Source organism: Saccharomyces kudriavzevii (genome assembly GCF_947243775.1).
Source record: "Saccharomyces kudriavzevii IFO 1802 strain IFO1802 genome assembly, chromosome: 12".
NCBI lineage: Eukaryota > Fungi > Ascomycota > Saccharomycetes > Saccharomycetales > Saccharomycetaceae > Saccharomyces > Saccharomyces kudriavzevii.
Genome location: NC_079283.1, coordinates 971,534 through 993,961, shown reverse-complemented (window position 1 = coordinate 993,961; position 22,428 = coordinate 971,534). Strand labels below are relative to the sequence as shown.

At 42.2% G+C, this 22,428-nt stretch overlaps 12 protein-coding genes across 12 annotated transcripts; 7 read left to right on the top strand and 5 right to left on the bottom strand.

Moving 5' to 3' along the window:
- Positions 1-151: 151 nt before the first annotated feature.
- ECM7 (Ecm7p) lies at positions 152-1,498 on the bottom strand (the record flags this gene model as incomplete). Its single annotated transcript, XM_056230067.1, has 1 exon — positions 152-1,498. One exon carries the CDS (start codon positions 1,496-1,498, stop codon positions 152-154), a length of 1,347 nt encoding a protein of 448 aa, XP_056084023.1.
- Positions 1,499-1,847: 349 nt separating this feature from the next.
- SIR3 (chromatin-silencing protein SIR3) lies at positions 1,848-4,856 on the top strand (the record flags this gene model as incomplete). Its single annotated transcript, XM_056230066.1, has 1 exon — positions 1,848-4,856. One exon carries the CDS (start codon positions 1,848-1,850, stop codon positions 4,854-4,856), a length of 3,009 nt encoding a protein of 1,002 aa, XP_056084022.1.
- Positions 4,857-5,288: 432 nt separating this feature from the next.
- RPS1A (40S ribosomal protein eS1) lies at positions 5,289-6,056 on the top strand (the record flags this gene model as incomplete). The annotated part of the gene is made up of 1 exon (XM_056230065.1): positions 5,289-6,056. One exon carries the CDS (start codon positions 5,289-5,291, stop codon positions 6,054-6,056), a length of 768 nt encoding a protein of 255 aa, XP_056084021.1.
- Positions 6,057-6,503: 447 nt separating this feature from the next.
- On the top strand, positions 6,504-8,621 carry SEC39 (Sec39p; the record flags this gene model as incomplete). The annotated part of the gene is made up of 1 exon (XM_056230064.1): positions 6,504-8,621. The coding sequence occupies one exon, from the start codon at positions 6,504-6,506 to the stop codon at positions 8,619-8,621; it is 2,118 nt and encodes a 705-aa protein (XP_056084020.1).
- An 85-nt stretch (positions 8,622-8,706) lies between these two features.
- Positions 8,707-9,666, bottom strand: MRPL4 (mitochondrial 54S ribosomal protein uL29m; the record flags this gene model as incomplete). Its single annotated transcript, XM_056230063.1, has 1 exon — positions 8,707-9,666. One exon carries the CDS (start codon positions 9,664-9,666, stop codon positions 8,707-8,709), a length of 960 nt encoding a protein of 319 aa, XP_056084019.1.
- Positions 9,667-9,939: 273 nt separating this feature from the next.
- Positions 9,940-10,209, top strand: LSM3 (U4/U6-U5 snRNP complex subunit LSM3; the record flags this gene model as incomplete). Its single annotated transcript, XM_056230062.1, has 1 exon — positions 9,940-10,209. The coding sequence occupies one exon, from the start codon at positions 9,940-9,942 to the stop codon at positions 10,207-10,209; it is 270 nt and encodes an 89-aa protein (XP_056084018.1).
- Positions 10,210-10,313: 104 nt separating this feature from the next.
- Positions 10,314-11,588, bottom strand: CAR2 (ornithine-oxo-acid transaminase; the record flags this gene model as incomplete). The annotated part of the gene is made up of 1 exon (XM_056230061.1): positions 10,314-11,588. The coding sequence occupies one exon, from the start codon at positions 11,586-11,588 to the stop codon at positions 10,314-10,316; it is 1,275 nt and encodes a 424-aa protein (XP_056084017.1).
- A 494-nt stretch (positions 11,589-12,082) lies between these two features.
- On the top strand, positions 12,083-12,481 carry DIF1 (Dif1p; the record flags this gene model as incomplete). Its single annotated transcript, XM_056230060.1, has 1 exon — positions 12,083-12,481. One exon carries the CDS (start codon positions 12,083-12,085, stop codon positions 12,479-12,481), a length of 399 nt encoding a protein of 132 aa, XP_056084016.1.
- Positions 12,482-12,850: 369 nt separating this feature from the next.
- On the top strand, positions 12,851-16,744 carry ECM30 (Ecm30p; the record flags this gene model as incomplete). The annotated part of the gene is made up of 1 exon (XM_056230058.1): positions 12,851-16,744. The coding sequence occupies one exon, from the start codon at positions 12,851-12,853 to the stop codon at positions 16,742-16,744; it is 3,894 nt and encodes a 1,297-aa protein (XP_056084015.1).
- A 413-nt stretch (positions 16,745-17,157) lies between these two features.
- On the bottom strand, positions 17,158-17,781 carry TSR2 (Tsr2p; the record flags this gene model as incomplete). Its single annotated transcript, XM_056230057.1, has 1 exon — positions 17,158-17,781. One exon carries the CDS (start codon positions 17,779-17,781, stop codon positions 17,158-17,160), a length of 624 nt encoding a protein of 207 aa, XP_056084014.1.
- Positions 17,782-18,157: 376 nt separating this feature from the next.
- On the top strand, positions 18,158-19,813 carry CNA1 (calcineurin catalytic subunit A; the record flags this gene model as incomplete). The annotated part of the gene is made up of 1 exon (XM_056230056.1): positions 18,158-19,813. The coding sequence occupies one exon, from the start codon at positions 18,158-18,160 to the stop codon at positions 19,811-19,813; it is 1,656 nt and encodes a 551-aa protein (XP_056084013.1).
- A 290-nt stretch (positions 19,814-20,103) lies between these two features.
- On the bottom strand, positions 20,104-21,675 carry IMD3 (IMP dehydrogenase IMD3; the record flags this gene model as incomplete). The annotated part of the gene is made up of 1 exon (XM_056230055.1): positions 20,104-21,675. The coding sequence occupies one exon, from the start codon at positions 21,673-21,675 to the stop codon at positions 20,104-20,106; it is 1,572 nt and encodes a 523-aa protein (XP_056084012.1).
- Between the last annotated feature and the right edge of the window lie 753 nt (positions 21,676-22,428).

Sequence of the window (22,428 nt, the reverse complement as noted above, 5' to 3'; positions counted from 1 at the left end):
TTTCTCTACTTTATTTCTAATGATGTTTAGTCGTCAAATGCGTATTTTCTGAAAGCCCTTTTGTTCTCGGGAAAAAAATTAAAAGGATTAAATGTTAGACGCGATTTTTAAGTCTATTATAATTATGTAACTAAAAGTTAAGCCGAAAAATTCAAAATTGTAATGCGGATGAAGGCTTGATAACCCTTTGCACACTCTCTTCGCTGTCGTTGCTTGAACGGAATCTTATGTCCTGCAATTCAAATTCCTCTCTACTAGAAAATGGCACGTTCCTATCGCTATCTTCTATGTCTGTGGTGTCATTTCCAAAATCTGAATTTGTGGTGACTTGCTCAGGCCTATTAGGGATACCATTGGCAATCTTGCTTATCGTTGCCATGGTATCACTATTTCTCATCAGTTCAGCCTCACCCGAAGTAGACTGTCGCTGTGGGTAACGCTGATTGTAGGAAAGCTCATCATCCATATCTGCATCAGTAAATACGCCAGCTTGGTAACCCAAGAATTTATCATCGACTCCACCTCCATAGGACGTTCCGTTATCGGAAATACACCATTCCAAACCTGACCAGGCTAAACATGAAACGGAGATTAAACCTGCAAAGCACCACAGGAGGGCAAACCACGCGACACCAAGATGGTAAGAAAACCCAAATGCCTCTAATTCTGTGTTGATTCTAGACTGTATAGTGTAGTTGACCCAAGCGAGACTTATGGTACTTGTTAGACCACCAATGAAAACTACCAGTGATAGTAGAGAAGTGATATGAACAAGTGCTCTTTCTTTCAGCGCATTCAGAAATCTTCCCTTTATATAGTAGTACCATATCATGAAGAATAAGATACACACCTGCAAACTGATAACTGCATAGAGCAAATGTAACACATTGGCCTTTTTATACTTTAGTCCCTTCATATACGTCATATATGCAGAGCTCTCAGCCTGTTGTGAACCAATTTTGTTGTAGGCATAATCTAAAACAATATCTAAGCCCAGATTTGCTAAAACTTCACGATAGTCAAAAAGGTAATTTGTTCCTGCGCTCGTGCAGGTACTCTTAGTAGTTGAATTCTTTACACTATGCATGTTTCCCTCTGAATCGAATACCTCTATCATAGTATAGGTGGAATCACATCTGCCATAAAGTGACACTGTGATATATTGAGGAACATTTTTGATTTGGCTCTCTGTGTATGCAGTCAGGATATATAATTCGGATGTTGTCAGACCTACACCGTTATTTTCTTCTGTAGATGTTGACTGTTCCATGGATTTTCTTAGTACGGTGAATAAACCTGTTGTAATATCGGCAGAATAGGTATCCAGTCGCGACATGTACAATGTTCTCGGTGAGGAAAGGGGTCCAACAGTCAACGCTAACCCGAAAGAAATAATTAGCAGTGTCGTTCCTAGCCGTAACCATTGCACCACTTTCTCCAAGGCGGTCAGATTTTGGAATGGCCTGGTTATGAAATCTCGTATTCTGGACACCTGCATTTATCTTAGATTCATTAGATATGCAAGGGTATTCTCAATTACTAGTACAGAGCCCAATGAAGTGAATGAAAGTGGGTAGTTAGAATTAGTATTCGGATGCCTCCGCTTGTAAAGGGTCATAAAGATAACTTAGAGTTAACTATATAAGGCACCTATCTAAATAAAGAAATAATTATAAATTTTCATCGCATCAGTAATATGGCCGCTAAAACGCTATATCTTCCAAAAAAGTTAAAATAAACAAATAGGATGGAAAAGTGTTGCACAGAAGCAGCGGTTTCATAGTTTCTTTTGATAGACGTCTGCAGAATTCTTATAATTGTAACAATCGGCGACGTTGCTGGCTAGAATGGCTAAAACATTAAAGGAACTGGATGGGTGGCAAGTCGTCATTGAAGATGATAAGGGGAGGATAATTGATGAGAACAATAGAAGAAGATCAAGGAAAAGAGGAGTAGAGAATGTGTTCTTAAAGAGAGTTTCTGATGGTTTGAGCTTTGGAAAAGGAGAGAGTGTGATATTCAACGATAATGTGACGGAAACATATTCTGTTTATTTGATTCACGAAATCAGACTCAATACGCTGAATAATCTCGTAGAAATCTGGGTCTTCTCTTACCTAAGATGGTTTGAACTCAAACCAAAATTGTACTACGAACAATTTAGGCCAGATTTAATAAAAGAAAATCATCCCACGGATTTTTACAGAGACAAATTCTTCAAAGAAGTGAATAAGAGTGAATTATACTTGACTGCTGAACTATCTGAAATTTGGCTTAAGGATTTCATCGCAGTCGCCCAACTATTTCCAGAGTCACAGTGGATTGATGAAAAGACTAAAAAGGTAGATAATAAGGACTTTCTCGTGCGTTACGCATGTGAACCTACTGCGGAAAGGTTCCTCCCAATTGATATTTTCCAAATTATCAGAATGGTCAAAGAAATGGAACCCAAGCAATCTGATGAATATTTAAAAAGAATATCTGCCCCAGAAAGCGCGAATAAGTCAAACAAACAAACAGTACACAAGATAGGGCCTGAAAGATCCGCAAAGAGACACCAAAGGCTAGCAAAGAAATTTCCATTGAAAGAAATCAAGGTCGAACCCCCCTCTGATGATGACTTCAAGAAGAAAAATTCATCATATAAACGAGAAATCTCAAAAGGCAACAGTCCACTTTCTTCCAATAGCAATGACATTTTCCTCAATGCATCATCAGCGTCACCCGCAAGTGCTCCAAGAATTGTACAAAGAAGACCTATTTCAAAAGAATTGATTGTTTCAGAGGAAATACCAATAAACTCATCAGAACAGGAATCAGACGATGAAGATTCCAATGATATGAGTAGTATTCGGCAAACCCCGAAATCACTGACGAAAAATGGAGTTACAGGATCTTACGAGCACCACGAAAATTTTGTAGACGAAGGTAATTCAATGAGAGTGAATGGAGATAAGAAGCCTAGACAGGAATTAGATGCATCTGCCTCAGGGAGTTCTGGTGAAGCGACATCTGTTATAAATAAGAGATATGGAGTTCTGAGCGATAATAATATCAGAAAGATTAGAAAAATACATATTCAAGAAATACGAAACATTTCTCGAAATAATGATGATACCGAAAGTCTCAGAAAACAAGCAACTGTTGAAAGTGAAACCCAAAATAATCATGGAAAAAATGAGGCACTACCATTCTATGAATCAAAAGACAAGACAAAAAGAGATGAAAAGGCAGAAATTTTCAAGGCCAGAAGCAAAGACGGGAACATCGGCTATAAACCTATTCCTGCAAGAGATAATGCAAAAATGATCGATTTTGCTGCTTTGTCGAAGTTGAAGAAAAAATATCAGCTGGTTTTAGACAGAGTTGCTCCAGGTAATCAAATTATCGATCTAACTCAGTTGAAAAAAGTCAGAGAGTCACAATCAACCTTGGATGTTGCAGATATTGAGGATAAGTTCAGAAAAATAAACCCTGGGCCTGAAAGAGATACTATTCTGTCAAAATTTAATGGTAAGATCGATTTAAAAGAGTCAATTAGAGAATCGTTAGGGAAGAGAGAGTCTTTAAGTTCACAAGTTGAGGATTTCATTAAAATTTTTCTTCCGATTTACAATAGCTTAATGTCTTCTCAAAACAAGCTATTTTATGTAGTAAGTGAAAACCAACCTGGGCAATTCAGGCTTGTAAAAGAGGTGATGGACGAGCTGATCATATCTTCTAAGCAAAAGGAATTACCTATTTTTGATTATATTTATATTGACGCTTTGGAATTCACTGATATGAAGGTAATTTTCGAGAGAATATGGACTGCCATCTCTAAAGAAACGCTCCCCGGTGATATATCTCTAGAAGCTTTGAATTTTTATTTTATCAATGTTCCGAAGGCAAAAAAGAGAAAAACTTTGCTATTAATTCAAGACCTCGATAATATATTAAACGAGAAGACCTTACACTACTTTGAAAAGTGGATTTCGACGGAAAATTCGAAACTATCTGTTATTGGTATTGGCAGAGATAATGCAGTGATTAAACAGCAAATTAACGCTACACCCTCATTAAAACCACATTTCACTGAAATCATACTTGACAAGGTAACCAAGGGCGATTTACAGCGAAGGACTGTCCCATATCTTAAGTCCTTACTGAAACCCTTCTACGTAAGAGTAAACGAAAAAAATGAAATGACTATCTATAATGATAGTTGCGAAAAACAGGAGCAAAAGCTACCAAAGGGCGTGATAACAGTAACCCACACCATCAACAACAAAATCATTGAACCAATCGCGAAGAATATAGCACATCTGAGTGATAATACTGAGAAAGCTTTCAAAATTTGTAAGATGGCAGTGGAAATCTCCAAAAAGGACTTTGTAGGAAAGAGTGGCATACGAAAGGGTAAACCCGTGAAAACCCAGGAAATGCTGCCGCGTTATTTTTCAGAGGCTATCAACGGGTTCAAGGATGACGCTATTGCAAAGAAGGTTATCGGGATGTCTTTATTAATGAGAATGTTCTTATACACACTGGCACGTGAGACTGAAGGCCTTAATCGTCATACGCTTGCGCTGGATGCTGTTTTAACCAACATGGTGCGGCTGCTACGGGACAACCCAAATTACAAGGCTTCTAAAGATATTAGAAAAGTGGTCTGCGGTGTATGGGAGCCCCAAATAACCATAGAGAAACTGAAGCAATTATCATGGCTAAGTGTGGTCAATGAACTAGTGAAGGAGAAGCTAGTTGTGGTGGTACTTGAAGAGCCCGCTGCTAGTATTATGGTAGAACTAAAGCTTGCTCATCTAGATGTAAATTACGCATATTCGATTGACGAAGCATTCAAGAATGTGGACTAGGCTTGATCAACGATGGGTATTTGTATCATATCTCCCGGAAGTGAGCTTATGTGTGCATGTAACTTCGTATGTAATCTTTAATAATGTAATTATACAAATATGGTTTCAGAAAGTTTAGTTGATGAATCCAATTGAACATAAAAGGCAGTCTTTAGTTTTGCACCCAAACCCATCGAGTGCTTTAGACCCAACCACCCTTCGCGGGGGCCCATTTTTTTATTTTTGCGGAATTCTTGCATGCTTTTTTGTTTTAATCCCGGGTTCCCCTCGCGTTGCCATCCGCTGGAAATTGCAGGACTCTCTTGCCAGATGTAATGGTATACCCAAAATGATTAGATGTTACAATTATTATATTATGGAAAAGGTATTTACATTGTGAACTCTAATATTGAAGAAATAAAATCAAGCACACGAATAACCAATCGTTTAATCATGGCTGTCGGAAAGAATAAGAGACTATCCAAGGGTAAGAAAGGTCAAAAGAAGAGAGTCGTTGACCCTTTTACCAGAAAGGATTGGTTCGATATTAAAGCTCCATCCACCTTTGAAAACAGAAATGTTGGTAAGACTTTAGTTAACAAATCTACTGGTTTGAAGAGTGCTTCCGATGCCTTGAAAGGTAGAGTTGTCGAAGTTTGTTTGGCTGACTTGCAAGGTTCTGAAGACCACTCTTTCAGAAAGATCAAATTAAGAGTTGACGAAGTTCAAGGTAAGAACCTATTGACTAACTTTCACGGTATGGACTTCACTACTGATAAATTGAGATCCATGGTCAGAAAATGGCAAACTTTGATCGAAGCTAACGTTACCGTTAAGACTTCTGATGATTACGTTTTGAGAATCTTTGCTATTGCCTTCACCAGAAAGCAAGCTAACCAAGTCAAGAGACACTCTTACGCTCAATCTTCTCACATCAGAGCTATCAGAAAGGTCATTTCTGAAATCTTAACCAAGGAAGTTCAAGGCTCTACTTTGGCCCAATTGACCTCTAAGTTGATTCCAGAAGTTATCAACAAGGAAATCGAAAACGCTACTAAGGACATCTTCCCACTACAAAACATCCATGTTAGAAAGGTCAAGTTGTTGAAACAACCAAAGTTCGATGTTGGTGCTTTGATGGCTTTGCACGGTGAAGGTTCTGGTGAAGAAAAAGGTAAGAAGGTTACTGGTTTCAAGGACGAAGTCTTGGAAACTGTGTAAAGAAACCCAATAAGAAAATAGAAAAGAAAGGAAAATAAAAAGGGAGTGATGCATATCTTATTTTTTAATTCTTTTTTTTTTGATTTCAAAATTTTTAGTCTCTTTAATAACTCTCTACTCTATGATGTCATTGACCTCGTCAAAAAGATAATTCTATAACTATACTACTGTATACAATATTTGTATAATTTTAAATCATTTTTAAGAACATAAATAGCAATATAACCGATCATTTTCTCCTGTGACTGAACGGATATATGTATTGATCATGTCGTTTGTTGCAGTTTTTGTTATTGTTTCGTAGAGAAATTGGATTTTACTGAGTTTGTAAGAAAGAGGCAATACCCAGAGAAAAAGAAAAACTAGGGAAAAAAAGTTACTGTGGATAGACAATAAGTGGAGGTAACCGGTGTGACTCAATAGGTGAGCAATAAAAGTATAGTAAAAATGTTGGAAGAGCAACTATATTTGTTGGCTTGCGTTTTTGCATCTAGAGCCGATACTGATAATATCAAAAAGTTGGTTACCAGACTGGGTTCAAAATCGGATTACTTGAAAGTTATTTGCGTTTTATGGCCAGAACTAGACGACCCAGAGAAACTTTCGTTTCTATATAAGGGAGGAGAAGAAACGCCAAGTGCAAAAGAGAAGGAAATCACCAGCGAGGATGTTGTGATAGGACTGTTGGAAAGTGACAGTGGTTTGATTCCACTGATTGAGATTGATAACGCTACGAGATCCAGTAGATATCAGGAGTTACGAGAATTCATAAATAGCAAAGTTGATAATAAACCACTGGAAAACTTTGAAGATTGGTTAAGGGAAAGAATCTTAATCTGTAATGAAATGCTACCTGAAGCGCCGTTATTTTATTCTCAATTGTGGGAAACTGCTGGACCAGGAGTGCTATCTACAAAATTTATCAGATGGGTAGACGGAGTGATTAAACCATTGGACCACCTGAATAAACGACTGCATGTTGTATTCAAAATCAACGAATGGAAGGAAATGCCTGATAAGAAATTATTCAACATAATAGTTGATGGTGCTGAGGGTAGTAATATGACGGAAATCATTGAGTATGAGCTGATTCCTACTTTATCCTATGCGAATAAATGGGAAACATTTATTGGTGGAGTTTTCAATGAACAACAATTCTCGTTGAGATCCGATAGCAATTATCATTGGTTTTTAAAGATGTATCACAGCCTCGAAGAACAACTGAAAGGTGACAGTGAGACATTAAGGAACTTACAAAGAAAGGTGGTCTATATATTATTCAATAACAGTGAAAACCTGTTCAATTTATCCGGCCTACTTCCTAAGCTTAATGAGTTACGGACTATCTTGAGCGAATTGCCCGATGACATTAGCATAGAAGAACAGAATAATGTCACTGTTTTAGAGATGAAACAGTTTATGGAATTTTTCACCAAATGTTCGACCAAATTTTCATTCAAGGAAATATTTGCCATAACGGAGGAAGAAGAATCGGCTCAATTAGCACATTTTACATCTTTATGCCATGAAGAGTTTAGTAAAAGCAATGAAATATCTATGTTTTTGCAATCCCTGTATGAAACGGTTTTGGATACCAACAAGAAGGATAAGATTTTCACTAGGATCAGTGCGAATGATAAAATATACTGCATACTGGAAATTCTCTTGCAAATGAATGATTTCAGACACACTGAAATGATCATCGAGAGGTTCGATTACGATGATGATGCGCAAATGTATGCGTTGCTGGTGAAGTTCTTCTGGCATTTTTTCAACAATGCCTCCAATGGACTGCGTAGGGAACCAGAAATGAAGAAAGCTTCACAAACGTTGCAAATACTTCAAAAGCACATGACGCAAGGGGTAGGTACTGATCTCACCAGACTGGAAGTATTACTTGACTTGGCAGACAAACTATCGCATTACTCCATAAACTTAAGCAGGACGCATACTGGCACAAGAGATGCAGCTTTCAAACCAAGTAATATCCTAGAGTACAAAGACTGCCCCCTGGATATAATTTCCAACTTGCTGGAACTGAACCCGCGGTTATACAAGGATCTGTCCAGCACAAGAGGCCTGTTATCTGAGATTTACAACGGTTTGTCCATTAGTGAAGGGTGTCAAACGGGGAAGATGGAGGTGGATTTGATGGTATTACACATTGATCATGCGCTCGTGAACCTGGACTTTGACATGGCCTACGAAATGGGTAAACGGGTGTTTGAATTTTGCCAAGAGATGGGGCCGCAGACGATGAAGGCGCTGGGCGGTGAGCATTGGCTGACATTTTACCAAATGGGGAAGTTTGTCAACCCGAACTGGGTGGATAATGAAATCCCCACGGAGATAATCAACATGCAGATGAGCATCTTGGGCCAGTTACTGCAGATTTGTCCCCTTGAGGAAGTGGAGATTGTTACGTCGCAGTGGAGCACTCTGGAGTTGGAGTTAAGCGCCCGGGACCTGGTGAGGGATAAGTACGCATTGGATGGGCGCAACGGCACTAAGAGCAGCGTGGGCGGCATTGCCAGAGAGATTTTCCATAACGTGACAAGTATCTAATAATGTACACATACAACTGTATAATATCTATGTGTGTATGTATGTATTTACAGGGTGGGGGGCGGAAAAGAAGGCCCCCCTGGGTTTATGCAGTTGCATGCTCCACGGAATTTGCACGAACTAGTTGTTTCAAGTATTTCCTGACGGTGGACAGTTCGTTTAGTGTGGGAACTTTGTTTTCTGGGGAGCTCCTCAGGTCTCTTATAGCCACGCAAGCTTCTTGAACGGCACGAGGCTCGAAGTCGGAGGTGAACAGGATGAAGGACTCGCCGACGTCTGTGATGGGGTCGCGTGACAGTTCCGACACGAGGGCGTCGGAGTCCTTGAACCGCTGTAGCTTGAGGTTTGCCAAGAACTTGATGCCGTTGACAAAGCTGACGTCGACTGTGTTGTCCTGGATGGTTTCCGAGATTCCGAAGACGGCCGACTGGAATCGCGTGAGCATGGATGCGACCTCGTCGTCCGGGACGTCCTTGTCCAAGAAGTGGTCGTTGGTCAAAGTGTCCAGAAACGTTTCCCTCTGCGATTCGTCCTGTAGAAACTCCCGGGAAGCGGTATAGGCCAGGTCTCTTTCGTTGAGTACGTGTCTGATCTGCCACATGGTGGTTCTGATAGACTGCGAGAGCTCGCTGAATTCGTCGTGCGTGGAGCCGACAATGTTCTTCAGGAGATGGTTTTCGCGGGCGAGCACGTTCTGCTCCCTGAGACAGTTGTACCAAAGTGAGTGCAAGTCGGTGAAGGACTTGTGTCTCAGCTCAGGGATGGACCAGGGCCTGATGTGGCCGGAGGGCGGCAAGTCGTCGGCGGACCTGATAAATTTTTTGTTGGAGAAGAACTGCCACAGCGGGTGGTCCTCGGGGCAGCGCAGGTTCGAGGTGGTTGGCGGGATGGGGTCCGTGATCCTCAGGTCGTTGGAGTGATGGGTCAATTGCGTAGGCAGCCTTATTTTGTCCTTGGGGAGGGCCGGTTGTTTCGGTTTGGGTTTGGTGAACTTTGTCCTGGCGCGCAGGGGGCCGCCTTGCGAATGGAACGATCTCTTCCACATTGTTATATCTAATGCGGAGCTTCGAGCCTTGGTGTGCGTGGCCTCTTGCGGGAGGAGACATGATGGCTTCAGGGCTGTTCTCATTTGCGGGACTGATTGATATACTTTTTCTAGCAAGCGGATGTCCGTGGAGTGTGACAAGGCCGCGATAGCGCGAGAGGAAAAAAAACAAAAAGCAAGAGAGCTAGCTGCGTTGAACAAGAACAAAAGGTCGGGATGTTTCACTTCCACCAACGATACAACGAAGGGGAACCGCAGAGCACACGCAAGAAAATGGACACGCCTTTGGACCTATTGAAACTAAACCTCGACGAGAGGGTGTATATCAAGCTGCGCGGGGCCAGGACGCTGGTGGGGACGCTGCAGGCGTTCGACTCGCACTGCAACATCGTGCTGAGTGATGCGGTGGAGACCATATACCAGTTGAACAACGAGGAGTTGAGCGAGTCTGAAAGACGCTGCGAGATGGTGTTTGTCAGAGGAGACACAGTGACTTTGATCAGCACGCCCAACGAGGACGATGAGGGAGCGGTGGAGATATAAGCGAGATACGTAGATTTTCCCTTTCTTTTAGTATGTACGGTATGTAAAAAAAAAAAAAACAAAAAAAAAAAAAAACAGAATTACAAAACATGCGTATATTAATATTATAACAGCTCGATACACTTGGCGATGGTGTCGACACCGGTTTGCAAGTCCTGTTCGGAGATGACCAGTGGCGGAGCCAATCTGATGATGTGGTCGTGAGTGGGCTTGGCCAAGAGGCCGTGGTCCTTCATGAGCAGACACAGGTCCCAGGCGGTCTTGCCGTTGGTCTTGGATGGGTCGATGACGATGGCGGTAAGCAGCCCCATACCACGCACCTCGGAGATGATGCCGTTGGACTTGTCCTGGAGGGCCTTCAACTTGGCGATGAAAGAGCCGCCCAGCTGGGCGGCTCTTTCGCACAACTTCTCGTCGCGGATGACCTCCAGCGCGGCAATGGCGACGCGGGAGGCCAATGGGTTACCGCCGAAAGTGGAACCGTGGGATCCCGGGGTGAAGCAAGACATGATGTCGTGGGAGGACAGGACACACGAGACGGGGAGAACACCGCCGGAGAGGGCCTTACCCAGCAGGACAATGTCGGGCTTGCAGGCGGTCTTGTAGTGGTCGTAGCACAGCAACTCGCCGGTTCTGCCAATACCGGTTTGGATCTCGTCGATGATCAACAGGACGTTGTGCTTGCGGCACAACTCGGAGACCTTGGGGAAGTAGTCGGCGGGGGGGACGACAATGCCGGCCTCACCCTGGATGGGCTCCAGGATGATGGCGGCAACGTTCTTACCTTCGGGCGACTCCAGAATGGGGACGAAGTCCTCCGCATGGCCGTATCTGATCTTGTGCACGGAGTGGCCACTGGCAACGTTGGGCACGAAAGGTCCGAAATGCAGCTTGGAGTCTTCGTAGTCGGTGCTCAAACTGATGGCTCCGAAAGTTCTTCCGTGGAAGTTACCCTCGGCACCCAGGATGATGGCTTTGTCCTGGGGGATGCTTTTCTTCGTGTACCCCCATCTTCTTGCCAGCTTCAAAGCCGTTTCGACGGCCTCCGCACCGGTGTTCATGGGCAGGACTGTTTCGAAGCCGAAGAATTCGGTCACGAACTTGGCGAACTGCGCGTAGACGTCGTTGTGGAACGCTCTGGAGGACAGCGTTAGCGTCTGTGCTTGTTCCGTCAACGCGTTGATGATGTGAGGGTGGCAATGGCCCTGGTTGACCGCGGAATAAGCGCTCAGAAAGTCCAGGTACTCCTTACCCTCCGGGTCCCACACGTGCGCGCCCTTCGCCTTGTGGAAAACTACGGGCAAGGGGTGGTAGTTATGGGCGGAATACTTGTTTTCCCATTCGATGGTCTGCTTGGAGGAGAGGGTAGCTTCGGACATTTGTGCTGTGGTGCTGTGCTGTGCTGTGCTGTGCGGTGCTGTGGCAAAGTAGAAGGTATGCGATACCCACACACTGTTCGGTGGTTCCAGTTTATATATGCCACCGAGTCAGCCAGTCAGCCGCTAAGGGCAAGGGCACGCGACTGCAGCTAGCCGCTCGCTAACGGCAGGGGACGCCAGGTCTTGCCGTTAGCAGAGCGCACCGTTCGCCCACGCGCACCTTTGGGTGCGCGTGGGCATGGGTGTTCTCTCCACTGCGCGCTGCCCGGCTCGTACCGCGCAGCGCGCTTTTTGTGGTTCGTTTCCCGCCGCCGGTCGGGTGGGGCGTTTCTGTTTCCTATTTATTCACCCAGCAGCAGCAGGCAACAGGGAACGGAATAGAATAACAAAGGAAAAGAGATAAACATAGATATAGAAGCATACAGCAAGAGGAAGAGAGAAGCGCAACACCGGAACTGGACCAGAACACAAAAAAAAATTACTGTAGGAGCACGATGGACGCGCAACTAGAATGGGCCAGCAGCCTCGTCCCGAAAAGACAGCTACATCAACAACAGCAAGATCAACAAGATCAACAAAAACAGGAGGACCTCCACAAGGACCAGCTGATGACCGTGGGCATGCGGATCAGACAGCGGGTCGACCAGGGTTATGCCTCGAGCACGCCGGGCACCTCGCAGGCGTCGCTGCAGCCGGGCGTCATCAGAGACTACTCGAGCGTTATTGTTCCGCAATTCACCAGGTCGCCGCTGCCCACGGCAAACTCGCTGCCACCCATGCTCATCAACCAGAGGACCATGTCGACGGAGGCGTCCTCGCTCGAGAAGTGGGGGGTGCCAGAGTCTGCCGCGGAGCACGAGACGATGGTCAACGGGACCAAGAGAAGACTTTGACGGCGGACCCGCCATTTTTCTCCCGGTTTTCTTCCCTTCCCCTTCTTTTTTATAGATACTCTTTATATACCCTCTCCTCTAGTTCGCCCGTTTTATAGAATATAGCAAACAACACAGTCTAGTTTAGTTTGGTTTGCCTCAGGGGGTTTTTCTCTACTCTGCGGTCCGGTTTCCGCGTGTGTGTATTCTCGCTTTGGTTTTTTTTTTTTTTTTTTTGGTCTGCTTTTTCCCATGAGGCATACCGAGAAAAAAAAAACACCTCTACTTATTGAGTGTGTGCATTTCACGTACAGATAAGCAGAAAAGAACAAGAGAAAAGCTAGTAAGGAGAAAGACAAGACAGAACACACCAACACTAGGCTATGCATAATGGGGAACACTGACTCCAAATCCAGTTCGATCCTGCTGAACCACTGCATCGCTCTGGTTCGACCGGAAGACGCATCCGCGTCTCCGTCCTCGCCTACGCCCACGCCCTCACCCTCCCCTTCGCCCTCCTCCTCGACTAGTGTTGACCCGTTGAGTCTAAACCTGTCAATCTTCAAACCGGGCACCGGGCCTGACGTCGGTGCCCTGTTCAGCGGCAAGCCGGGCGTCGTGCTCGACGTCGACGCCGTCTTCAACGAGTTCTACTTGGACTTCATATCCATGGACGTGCAGGCCTTCCGCATCAACTCCAACTTCAAAAAAATCCTGCGCATTATCTGCGATTTGAACCCGCCCAACTTCAACAACTTGCTTGTCTTCCTTTCGCTCTACATCATCCTCTCCGCGAACTGCCTGCCCGCCTCCCGTACGGGGCTCCATTGCTCCCGGCTCATCAACGCCATCAAGACCCTCTCCATCCTCATACCCATCTACTTCGATCGGATCAAGGCCGGCACGCAGGAGCACCACGACGTCTTCTGGGCCACGCAACACGAAATAGAGGTTCTCTCGCTCCAAAACACCCCGCTGGGAGAAAGGCTGCTCTTGGCGATCTTGAAACTGGCCTTCCAGGAGAACTTCACCACTGCCGCGACCGCCCATCCGGAGCAACTGTGGGAAATCGGCATCTTGACCAACTCCGACAAGTACCGCCCGCTACTGGGCGTGCACCAGCAATGGCACCTTTTCGCCAACAGGTTGCTTCTTTTACGTCTGTTGGCGGCTCTGTGTTCGTCGGACTTGTACTCAAGCGGCGGTAAGCAGGACGTAAACATGTTTCTTGTCTACTGGTGCGCGCAAATGCCCAAGGACAAGACCATCCAGTTCATTTCTTCGCTTCTGAACTGTAGCATGCGGTTCGTGCTCAACAACAATAAGGACTTCCACAGTTTGAAAACCAATTTCTTCAACTCCGAGGCGACGGCAAATAATTGGCAGACGCTTTATTTCCAATTCGCCCAGTCCTGCCTGCACGTCTTGAACCTCTCCATGTCTTATAAGGCAGAAGGCAACGTCATCACCATTTTCCTCACTCAATTGCAACGGGAGTACGATTTGAAAATGATCCTGTCCAGTTTCATCAAGATCTTCAAGTACTCCATCGATCTCGCCATAGAACAGGAATCGAACATTTTCAACTTCACTGGCAACAAACACGTCGACACCACCAGAAGGAGAGCCGTATCGGCCACCGCCCACGATAACATTTCATCTTCTTCACGTGCTTCGTCGCCCAACGCATCCTCGTTTGCCAATAGTGCCAAGCCGCAGACCAAGACTCAATTGCCTGACATTCACCCGCTGTTGATACCGATGACCGTTCTCATGACGAACTTGATTGACTGCAATAAATGCTTCCAAAACTATTTTGCAGATAAGTTTGCCAACAGGTTCGTTATATTTTCCATCTACTACATAAAATACTACGATTACTCGTCTTCATCGTCGTCTTCCTCCGCAACGAGCGCAAACTCATTCTCCACTGGCAACGGTGCACCCAACGACACGAGAGATGAGCACTCCATTGTGGAATTGAACGAAAATAGCGTTTCTCAAATTTTGCTGCCTTTACTTGATCATCTTTTGTTGATTTTGACCTCCAAGAAGCTCGTTCTTTTCAAAATGCTACAAACTTTCAACCTAAATTACTATACAAACAACCTTCCAAATTTTTACAAACTCTCCAACATCAATGGCGATATCAATAATTTGACATTTAGAGACTTTACAATCATACAGCTATCCAATTTGATCTTGGACAACATCAAGTTCAATCTACAACCAAACCCAATTTTTTATGAGTTGATTTATAATCTCTTACCCATCAACGACGAAATTTTGACCAGTTGTCACAAAAATGACGACTCCCATGATGATTTGATCCTTCTATCAGCAAAGAAAAAATCTGCATCACCAAGCGCTACCTCTAGCCACGCATCGTCATCCAAGCTGTCTTACAATGCAGCAATGTCCTTACTTTACATTCTTTCCAAGTCATCGAATAAAGTCTACTTGACCACTTATGCAACACCTATGTTCAAGACAAAGGAAGTGCCGTATATGATATCGCCAGGCTTCAAAATGGATCTGTTGGCGCTACTGTTGAGGTCGATTACAACATTTTTCACCCTATATTTCGAAGACGCAGAGAATTTGCTATTTGCCATGGCAAGGCATCAATCGATTTGCCACCAGATAAATGACTCCATAAGTTCCATTACAAAAGCTTTGAACATAAACCCGGATTCCAATCTGCACGTTATGAACTTGAAACAAATGGGATTCAACAGGAAGCTTCAGTGGAAGGATTTTTACCAATTTGAAGAAATAACTGATTTGCCTCCAGTTAATCTATATTCTCCTACGAGTCAGCAGCAGCAGAACCAACGACAAGGCCAAAATGATAATCAGCGTCAGAATAAAAACGAAGACCAAGGCCAAGATAACGAATCTTCAGCGCCCTATTTGCTTTTCAACCCAGCTTCATTAAGCAATGAAACATCGGGTACATCAAAATACGTTCCAAGTACGAACCATGATAAGAACTATCAAGTTATTGCGTTCGTTGATTTCAAGTCGGATTCCAATTTGAATTTGCAACATCAACTGAAATATTGGCCGCATAGGCCACAATGGCCCAGACAATTGACATTTACTCACAAATGTAAAAATCCCAAGTATGAGAATTTCAATGACGTTTGGTCCGGTACCGTTTATTTGCAAATTATTTTTCGAGTAATGAAACAAATTTTATTGAGAATTCCTGAAATTCCAAAAATCAAATCAGTACAGTATTTTGAAACCTTATCGAAATTATCGGCCCTCAAATCTGATCTATTGACTTCAATTCATCCTCAATTGCCGTTGGACATCCGACGGTTGACAACCTTTCAGCCTTTGTCAATGCATACTAATGGTGAACTGGTGATGTGGTTCCATATTGCCACATGGGCGAATATATTTACGCAGACGTCCTTTAAATATGAAGAAACCTCTTCGCATGAATTAAGGCATTTCGAATCACTTTTAGACATAAGCGTTGATGAAACAGACGGTAATGCCATTTCAAAACCAACAACAGATCGTTTAGGGTACATCCGAAGATCAAGAGGACAATCAACTGCAAGTTTAGAGAGAACAATAAGCGCGGGGTCGGGCGTAGGAACTCCAACGGCAGCTTTGAATAGAACAAAAAGTAATGGAAGTGGTAATTTGATGAATTATTTCTTTCAAAACACAGCACAAAACCATTTCCAGCATTTAAGATCGTCTTCATCTTCTTCCTCCATTACTTTAGAGAGAACTACTTCTAATGGTTCTTCGATAAGGGCCAGACCAAATTCTCATCATGTTGTCCCTGAAACTGATAACAATAACAGTAATACTAATAATAGTAACAATAATAATAATAATAATAATATTAATAAGGCCACCAATAACAATGGGAGCAACGATAGTAATAGTGGATTTTCCTTTTTTAAGTGGAAATGGGGGGGGAGCAGCAATAATAGTAACACTAATGACTCAAAAGTCGATCAAAGAGACGCAAATGCCAATACATCAAACACCGCTGATGATTTGAATAATTACATGTTCAACGAAGAAATTAGTGCAGGTGTAGTGAATAATATAATTGAGAGTAACATTTGGGTTGGAACTGACATCCGACTATTTAAAATCGCAAACTTCAGAAAGGAATCCTTTTCCTTCCTGGAAATGACGTCTTCGTTTTTCAAAAAATTTAAGTTCATTAATGGCGATAATGATAATTATAATAATGACGAATTTGATGATAATGCACACTTAAGATATACTTCTAGAGGGTTGTATAGATAGACACTAGTTTTAAACAACCATGAAGAGCAGAAAACTCTTTACATAGTTAAACCATCTGCCTAAAGAATAATCTTTTTTATACAAGGATTTTCAGTCAGGTATTTTTACTTCTTATATTTATCTTTCTCCTCACTTAAATCTTACTTTAGTCTCAATTTTGTAACAAAATATAAAATTGTCGAATACGTAATTCATCCATATTCAGATGGAAGACATGAAAATATTGGTGTTATGCCTCATTAAATAATTTTCTTTGACTATATCCAAGGATTACCTCAAAAAGTTCCATATCAAACATCTAATTTTTGCTTTACCACATGCCTCGGAGCAACATCATTAAAATTAACATATAGTTATAGTTATATTAGTGCCAGAGAAGCGGAAAAACAAGACGCTATTGCTTTTGTTCGGTACTAATGTCTTCTTCTTCCCTTTGGTTGAACCAATTCAAAACCATCGTCATCAACAACAGGTTCCGCTTTACTTGACACCAAGTCAGGCACAAGCTCATCCATTTCTTCATCATCATCTTCATCATCATATTCATCTTCATCATCATCGTCGTCGTCATCATCATCATCACCCTCAACATTTACAACCCTCTTTGATTTCCTTGTCTTCTGCTTTTCCTCCCAATCCAAGTACAATTTTTCCACCTTATTGTAATTTAAGTTGAAACAGTCGTTGTATATGTTAATAATCTCCATAGCAATGGGCAAAGCTGAGTCGTCTTCAACGTTCGTCTCAAATTCATCAACCATTGCATAAAGCAACGTTTCTTCGATTAAAGTAACGTCAACCACTTTTTCGCTTTTGAAGAGATCTACGATAACACCCGTAATCCAATCCCTCTTTTCAGTAGAATCTGGACCGCCCCAGTTGTTTTCCACGGCAACATCCAAAGCATCCCACTTGTAAATCATCATGGAAACGCCAAGTTCAAAACGAGCTTGTTGCTTTTCATCAGGGAACATTAAATTAGTTCTACCCTGCTCAGCTTGTACGGATGCTGCTTCATCGATATATTGCATGCTCATTCGTTCTTGAAAATTATCACTCTTAAAATCCTCAACAAATTGAAAATCAATTTTTGGATCCACGTTCTTGTTTTAATACGAACCAAGGCTACTTGCATCAATTTCGGTGTTCATCTACATGCATCTCGAAATTTTTCATGTCATCGCCTTTTGGAACGTGAGTTTCCAAATTTTTGAAAAATGAGCATATAACGAATGGGAAACAAAGGGAACGATGTATATTAAATGACAGTTTAAAACCAAGAGACCATCTTAGCTAGATACGAAACCATTCTCGGAGCATTTGCTATATTTTAACCGCTATCCAAAAGAAAAGCTTTTCGGGTTTGATTTCTCAATTATTAACTTAGCTGTCATAAAAACACTTTCAACGCCGATGTCGAAAGATTTGAATTCTTCGTCACGCATCAAAATCATCAAGCCTAAGGACTCTTACATAAAGGGAAATCAGGAAGTAGATTTAACAAAGTATGCGCTAGAGAATGGTAATATTATCTCAACAAAGGATCGCCCCATACCTTCTGTACCTGCCATTAGGGGGAAGATACCTAGTAATGAGGAAGTGTTTCACGCCAAAACAGGATTACCGAATCACTCCTTTTTAAGAGAGCATTTCGTTCATGAAGGTCGACTTTCTAAAGAGCAAGCTATAAAAATTCTAAATATGTCGACTGTAGCATTTGAGAAAGAACCCAATTTACTGAAACTGAAAGCCCCAATCACGATTTGTGGTGATATTCACGGCCAGTATTACGATCTACTGAAACTTTTTGAAATAGGCGGTGATCCTGCCAATATTGATTATTTATTCTTAGGGGACTACGTTGACAGAGGTGCGTTCTCTTTTGAATGTTTGATTTATTTATATGCCTTGAAGTTGAATCATTTGGGGAGATTTTGGATGCTCAGAGGTAACCATGAATGCAGGCATTTGACGTCATATTTTACTTTCAAAAATGAGATGCTACATAAATATGATATGGAAGTTTACGATGCATGCTGCAGATCATTCAATACCTTGCCGTTGGCAGCATTAATGAATGGGCAGTATTTTTGTGTACACGGTGGTATATCTCCAGAGTTGAAGTCGGTGGAGGATGTCAATAAAGTCAATAGATTTAGAGAAATTCCGTCTCGCGGTCTTATGTGTGACTTACTATGGGCAGATCCTGTTGAAGAATATGATGACGCAAGGGATGGTAGTGAATTCGATCCAAGTGAGGATGATTTTGTGCCCAACAGTTTAAGGGGCTGTTCCTTTGCCTTCACTTTCAAGGCATCCTGCAATTTTTTGAAAGCAAATGGACTACTATCTATTATTAGAGCTCATGAAGCGCAAGATGCAGGGTATAGGATGTACAAAAACAACAAGGTGACAGGATTTCCAAGTTTGATAACCATGTTTAGTGCTCCAAACTATTTAGATACCTATCATAACAAAGCCGCTGTATTGAAATATGAAGAAAACGTCATGAATATCAGACAGTTTCACATGTCTCCGCACCCCTATTGGTTGCCTGATTTCATGGATGTTTTCACCTGGTCACTGCCTTTTGTTGGCGAAAAGGTTACTAACATGTTAGTATCTATACTGAACATATGTAGCGAGGAGGAGCTTGACCCAGAATCAGAAGTGCAGGCTGTGGGTACTGGTACAAAAACTGATTCAGACAGCACAAAGGCAACTAGCGCCGAAACTGCTGGAAAGACGTCATCTGCAATACTAGAAGATGAGAGCAGAAGGAAAGCCTTGAGAAATAAGATATTGGCCATTGCTAAAGTGTCGAGAATGTTTTCTGTGCTAAGGGAAGAAAGTGATAAAGTTGAATATTTGAAAACCATGAATGCCGGTATTTTACCCCGTGGTGCTTTATCTCGTGGGTCTGAAGGCCTGAATGAAACACTAAGCACTTTTGAAAAGGCAAGAAAGGAGGACCTTATTAATGAAAAACTACCACCTTCTTTATCAGATGTTGAACAAGAGAAGATCAAGTATTATGAAAAAATATTAAAAAGGGCGGAAGGAAAATGAGTACCGTATTGATTTTCGTGCCACTATTTTTATGATGCATAAACTTGAAACCTCACGTTAGTGTAATGTTTTGTTCAACATGGCGGTTTAATAAAGCAGAACTGTGAAAGAACGGTATAAATTGACTACAGAACTTCAAAACGCGCCTTTTTTGGTTTCAAATGACCAGGGAAAAACGGAAAATCTTCCTTGGGGCTTTAGTTTTGCTTCTTCTACACTAAACTGAGAGCAGGATAAATATAAATAAGAATTTTTTAAGTTTTATTTTATTAATGAATTTAAGTTACCAACTAGTTATGTAAACGTTTTTCGTAAGAATGTAAGTTATGGACGCCACCTTCTAGTTGAGCAGAAGCTGTTCTGAATTCAAATCTAACCTTACCGCTTTGAACATTTTCCTTCAATAAAGTCAAGGATTTGTAACCAATGTCTTGACAAGAATGTTGTAAACCATTGTACAAATATGGGATAAACTTCTTGATGGAACCTTTGTCAACGACAGCACCGGAGACACCTTGTGCAACCAAGACGCTGTCTGATTCAGAAAAGTAACGAGAGGTTGATGCATTGCCCTTAGTACCAGTCTTTTGCATGGCGTCAATGGAACCCATACCACGGTAGGCCTTCAATCTTTTACCATCTTGGTAGAAATATTCACCTGGTGACTCGGTAGTACCGGCTAACATACCACCCATCATAACAGTGGAGGAACCAAGAGCCAAAGCCTTGGTGATATGACCGATGTTTTGAACACCACCATCGGCCATACATGGAACACCGAATTGGTTAGCAAATTCACAAACGTTGTAAACTGCGGTACCTTGTGGTCTACCACACGCCATAACTTCCTGGGTTATACAGATAGAACCAGAACCCATACCAATCCTCAAACCGTCAGCGCCAGCAGCGATCAAATTCGCAGCTTGTTCTCTTGTGGCGACATTACCGGCAATGATCTCCAAATCTGGGAAGGTTTCTTTAATCCATTTGATCATGTTCAATTGGAAAACAGAGTTACCTTGGGAGGAATCTAGGATAACAACATCCAAACCAGCTTCGACCAGCAATGTTAACCTTTCTTTGTCAGCATCGATAGTACCAATAGCAGCACCACATAACAATTGCTTTGTAGTGGCAGATTTCGAAGCTAATGGGTAGTTCTGATTCTTCATCAAATCAGTTCTGGAAAGCATGGAGACCAAATGACCCTTGTCGTCAACAATCAATAGCTTACCCTTTTTGATTTTCTTCAAGATTTCATTACCTTCAGATAATGTAATGCCTTGAGCACCAGTGACGGGGTTCCTGGTCATGACATCTTGAACGAGTAAAGAGTTGTCTTCAATAAACTGTATATCACGAGAAGTGATGATACCCATCAATTTGCCGTTTCTTTTACCATCTTCCGTGACAGGGAAACCAGAAAATCCAAATTCTTCCTTCATGCTCTTGGCTTCGCCGACGGTAGTTGTTGGAGAAATCACTATAGGGTTGTTAATAAACCCATTTTCATAGTTCTTGACTCTTCTGACCATGTCGGCTTGGTCTTCAGGCGTGCAGTTATGGTGAATGAAACCGATACCACCCAAAAGAGCCATGAAGATGGCCATTTCTGACTCTGTAACAGTGTCCATTGGAGAGGAAACGAATGGAGTGTTCAAAGTGATCCTTTTGGTTAATTTGGTTTGTAAACCAACAGCGGAAGATGGGAAATTGACTAAACCTGGCAAAACCAAGAAATCGTTGTACGTCAACCCACCTCTGCTCTTGGAGTCCATTAACTCCTGGACAGACAAACCATCCAGACGTGGCAAGCTCTTGACAAATTCCAAGGCAGTCTTGTAATCTCTAACGGCCGTCATTGTTTTATGTATTTTCGGAGTTATTAGTTGCACTGATAAACCTTTACTATTCTTGACTCCTTTTCTTCTCTAGAATAAGAATGAGATGGACGAGATGACGTTTCGTAGAATTAGAAAGTCTCTTTCAGTTTTAGCTATAAAAAAGTAAGAAAGAAATGGGATAAAATGTAGAACAGAAAGATCCCAGCATATTACGTGAAAATGCACAAGTCCACGAAACTGAAGCAAACCTCCAGGGTTTTGCATTCAAAGATTATGCCAGATATCAGAAGGGCAAATTATTCAAGTATTTATACCTTAGTTTTTCATTTTTTTTTTTCAGTGAAAAATTTTTCATTTTTTAGAAAAAGAAACGTGTGCGGCTTTGAAGACCATTACTTATGTAATATGCCAGAGCTAGAAACGAACATGACAGTATCTTAAAAGCCCTTACGACATTGAAAGAAATCTATTTTGCTGTACTACTAAGAAACGTGCTGCAAATAGGGAACGATAGTCTCTTCAAGTCAGCTTTTATCCTTTTTCACTGAATACACAAACCCTAGAACAGCTTGCAGGGCATTAGCGCATGTATTTACAAAAATTTAAGGGCGTGGATTTTGGCGTTTAGGCATGGAATTTACAAAAGATATAGACAGTATCTTTTGTATCGTAAATCCCATTCAAAGAATACTACACGAAGGTACCACGTGAGCTCATTGGAACGTTGCCAATCGATTGATAAGTAGGTATAAGGTGCACATATTGGTTTGG